General features: G+C 40.3%; 1 protein-coding gene across 1 annotated transcript; it reads right to left on the bottom strand.

Annotated features, from left to right (window-relative positions):
* Nucleotides 1-2,973: 2,973 nt before the first annotated feature.
* LOC138312591 (uncharacterized) lies at nucleotides 2,974-4,020 on the bottom strand. Its single transcript, XM_069253399.1, has 2 exons — nucleotides 3,846-4,020; nucleotides 2,974-3,725 (listed from the first exon to the last, which is right to left on the bottom strand). The coding sequence occupies exons 1-2, from the start codon at nucleotides 4,018-4,020 to the stop codon at nucleotides 2,974-2,976; spliced, it is 927 nt and encodes a 308-aa protein (XP_069109500.1).
* Between the last annotated feature and the right edge of the window lie 529 nt (nucleotides 4,021-4,549).

Genomic DNA, 4,549 nt, shown 5'->3' on the forward strand with positions numbered 1-4,549 from the left:
TGTCTAATATTCAGATTACTCAAAGACGTTTCGGTACCTTCTGAAAGTCATTTCGCCCTGTTCACTTTATGATACCGAAAAGACTTCCGCATGTACCGAAATGACATGTAACGAAGCTAACGTTACGTACGTTACATGTGAGCCTACGCACTACCGAAACGATATATATGTGCATGACTTTATGGTTTAACTACTAGCAATTTAATCATATGCTCAAACAATATATTAGGAGATACATATATTCAAACGGCATCTGCCTCAAAGTCGGTACAGTTGTCAGTTTACGTGCTGTTAAGCCACGATTTAGAACACATGCATGGTTCTGTTGTCAGACAGTCACTCGCGATGGTGATCATAAACAGACTGTAAACAGTACCTAACGTTATATTTGCAGGCCTACAAAAACAATCAAATATATCTGATAATACTAATATCCACCGATAATGATATTGATGTCTATAACAAGTAAAATGAACAATTACTTACCTGATAATGCCGGATTTAACTTGAACATCAAGGCGGCTTCAACGTTTTTTACTCAACCGGATACAAACAATACACATTCCTTATAGGGGGCGCGATAGTCTGCGCCATGATTTTGTGCGTTCGAGACAGTACAAATAGATTCATTTCACTGTTGCACTTGTTGGGCGCATTTTGTAACATAAATTTGATGATTAGTGCATACATTATTTACTCATTTTATAATGTTTAGTCACTTCTACAGAAAATTTCAAAAATATCACTCATTTTTAAATGGTACATTTGCCGGTCCAATCGTTCAGAATAGCTCAGAAGGAAGGCGCCTGGGACCCCGAAATATCTCCTCTGTTGTGGAAATTTACCGAGAACCTGCGAAATACCACCTTTATTCATGGCTGTATTGTGGCCGTTGTATATAACATTTCCAAAAGTAAGAACTACCGTTTTGTTCAGAATTACAAGGACTTTTTATGTGTAGAGTTCTAGCTTCTCAGCGTTATTAATTTTATTTACTAGGATAGATTAAACAGAAATCAGTGGTCAAAATGCCGATTTTGGGGGTTTTAACACCAAAATATCTCGTCGTTTTGAATTTTCACAGCTAAGGTGATTATATCAATCGATAGATCACGCCGTGATTAGCTTACATTCAAAATTTCAGCAAAATATATCGTTGGATTTCCTTATTACTCAAATCGCGGTTATAAGCGGGTTGATAGCTAAAAGTTGTCGTGTTAACATTTCGTTCCGAAGGAACGATAACAGTTGTTATCGTACCTTACGTCTCTTCATTTTAGATATTGATGTCATATAACAAGTAAAATGAACAATTATTACTGATGACTGCCGAATTTAACTTGAACATGAAGGCGTTTTTCAAAATTTTCTCAACCGGATACAAATCAAATATAACGATTATCATAGGGGGGCGCGATAAAGTCTCGCCATGATTTTTGCATTCGAATCGGTACAAACAGATCCATTTCACTGTTGCAACTTTTTTATTGTAACATCTCCAAATGTGTGGTGATTAGTGAATAATTTTTTACGCATTTCATGATATTTCGATTCACCTCTACAGAAAATTTCATAAATATCATCATTTTTAAATGGTGTATTTACGTCCAAATTAGAATAGCTCCGAAGGAAGGCGTTCACAACCCCGAAATAGTGGACGTTCTGTTTGTGGAAATTTACCGAGAACCTGCGAAATATCACCATTATTCAAGGCTGTATTGTGGTGTTGTATAACATTTCCAACTTTTTTAGAAATACGTTTTTTCAGAATGATATCATAAATGTAATATGTTTGGCTAGGCGATTGGGTGCGGTAGATCTGTGACGTTTACCAGGTCCGATCCAGTCACAATTAACTGATGATCTATAGTGTCTAGATTATGTACTGTTCCTATCAAATTACTCAGTGCAAATATATACAAATAATACACAGCTGACCTAGCTGTGATTCTATATATCCCTAAATATTATAATTAACAATATCAATCCTACTGATCACTCAGTGCCTCTGAGTGATCATGATAACTTAACTTCAAAATATAACAAACAGCATAAATCATACAGATCGGAATAACTATTAAATGATTAGCAACAAATACTGAGTGATCTATAAGCCTATGCGAGTAGTCTCCCCTACCTCGGGTGATTCGATAATCCCTACTCGCACATATATAATCAGACTACGATAAAATCAATGTAATATTATCTATAAGAACCTTTCCCTAAGGCTTAACACTACCGAGCTACCGAGTACTCAAAATCACTGTGCACTCACAGTACTCACTGCTACTGAGCACTCACGTTTACCGAGCACTCTCAGAGCAATCACTCCAGCAATGATTCACACACAATCATTACATTTTACCGAGTACTCACAGAGTAATCACTAGTACTCTCAATGATTCATGTAATCGTAATCATTCAACGAGCAATCCCAAGGCTCAGTTTACAACTTACTCTCCAGAGTATATAACGCGGAGGAGGAAAGCCTTATTCAGGCACGTCAATCTCCGATCTCAATCTCTTCCGTAAGTTATTATCAACTGACGTATATAGGCAAGCCTTGTTCAGGCACATCTATATTTACCTTGTATTAACCACTTAGGTGTTTTCGCTTCAGCAGCTCGTTCAACACTAAGAAAAACTCTCGTTGAAACCGCGGCTTTATATACTGCCGGGCAACGACTTTAGCGCCCTCTATTTGCAATAATCCTAGGCCCTAGAACGCTTAACTTACATATAGCTTAACATTACAAGCGTCTACTTGACGGCGGAGACTAACAGACAAAATAGAGCGGACAGCGATTCCGGATAGCATGGTAATACAACCGTATTTCATCACACTACCCACGCCTCCGAGCAACACGTGTCCTCACGTGCCATTACAGATAACTATAAGATACAAAATAGATTAAAGATAAAGGATTTATTGGTGGTTTCTGACAAAGAAAACGATCAATTTGTCGCGGGTAATCAGTAGGACCGATCCAGTGCCTCTGCTCCGAAGAATTCGCAGTACTCCACCAGCTCGACATCTCGGCCGTTGTCCGAGTACCTGGTGGTCTTCGTAACAGTTTTCCTGTTCACAGGCTGCTGCTTTAGCTCTGGTTCATAGGGATCAGTCTGTGTTGATGCATCCGCTCTTTCAAAATCGGTCTGTGTAGGGATGGAACTACGTAGCTTCTTCGAAACAACTGGCATCGGAACCATATTGATCGGATCCTTAGGGTCCACCCTTCTCTTTGGTGCCATGACAGGAATCGGCCTCGTAGGTTTTCTGATTGCACGTCCTGCCAAGAGGCAGTCATCCTCGGAGGATGAATCATCATGCACAACGGATGAATCTGAAACTTCCCCGAGAAGATCACCATGGTCTTGTCCCTTCCAGCTCTCTACATCGGTTTCTGGTGAGTGAGCTTTGCTAAGTGCGCCTGAAGTAGAAGGTTGAGTCTTCGGAGAGTTCTTAGAAGATAATGCAGTATTCAGACTCTTTCCAGCAGCTTTCGGAACATCGCCTGTCGCATCATGGCGCTTCTGGTGCCTGGTCATATTAGTAGGTCTAAAAGTTTTGTAACTGCACTTGGGACATGACAAGGTCTTTTTCTCCATAGTTTCAATTCCACATTTCAGAATATGTTCTTTCATATCGTCGATGTTTGCCGTCCTAAATGTACACATGGGGCATTTCTTTACCGGGTTGTCTTGGTTTTCGCCATTTCGGATATCTGTAACAAGAAAGAGCCCTCAGTTACTTAACAGCATTAACATTTTAATAACGCGAAGTATAATCAGAATGCCACTTCGGTTTATGTCGCGTTCGCCTTGGGATTGCCCTGTCAATTCACACTCATTCTCAGCACACATGAGTTTCTTTTCTGATTCACTGACATTTTCTTGCTCTTCACTCTCAGGCAAACTAGATTCAAAACATGACTCATCAACTTGAACTTGTACATCCTTACGCTCAAAAGCTTCTGCTTTACTCTCACCACGCAATATCTGAGGATGTTTCGTTCTCATTCTATCAGCATGGATTACTTTTAGCCTTCCCCTTGCACCCACATGAGACTCTGTAAGTCACATCTGTTAATCTAGCAAGTACCTTGAATGGTCCTCGCCAACGACTTGCTAACTTGTGCGTGGTGCCAGCTGGAATATTTGGGAAAAAGACATACACAGAATCACCGGACTCAAATTTGGTCCAAGACAGCTTCTGGTCATGATAACGCTTCTGTCGGAGCATCGCACCTTTTGAGTGTTTCCTGACTAACTCATGTGCAATTTCCATTTTCTCTTTCAATTGCCAAGCCCACTGATTCTGGGGAATAGTTCTAATGTTCCTAGGCATTTCATACTGTATGTCTAATGGAGTACTCGTTTCCCTTCCTAGCATCATGGCGTTCGGAGAGCTTCCTGTCGTCTCATGCTCTGTGGAGCGATAGGCCATCATCACATATGGCAGGTGTTCGTCCCAATCCGTTTGATGGGTATCCACAAACGCACTCAGCATGGTTACGAGGGTTTTGTTGAATCTTTCAACCATGCCATC

This window comes from Argopecten irradians, unplaced genomic scaffold, assembly GCF_041381155.1.
Source record: "Argopecten irradians isolate NY unplaced genomic scaffold, Ai_NY scaffold_0381, whole genome shotgun sequence".
In the NCBI taxonomy this organism is placed as follows: Eukaryota; Metazoa; Mollusca; class Bivalvia; order Pectinida; family Pectinidae; genus Argopecten; species Argopecten irradians.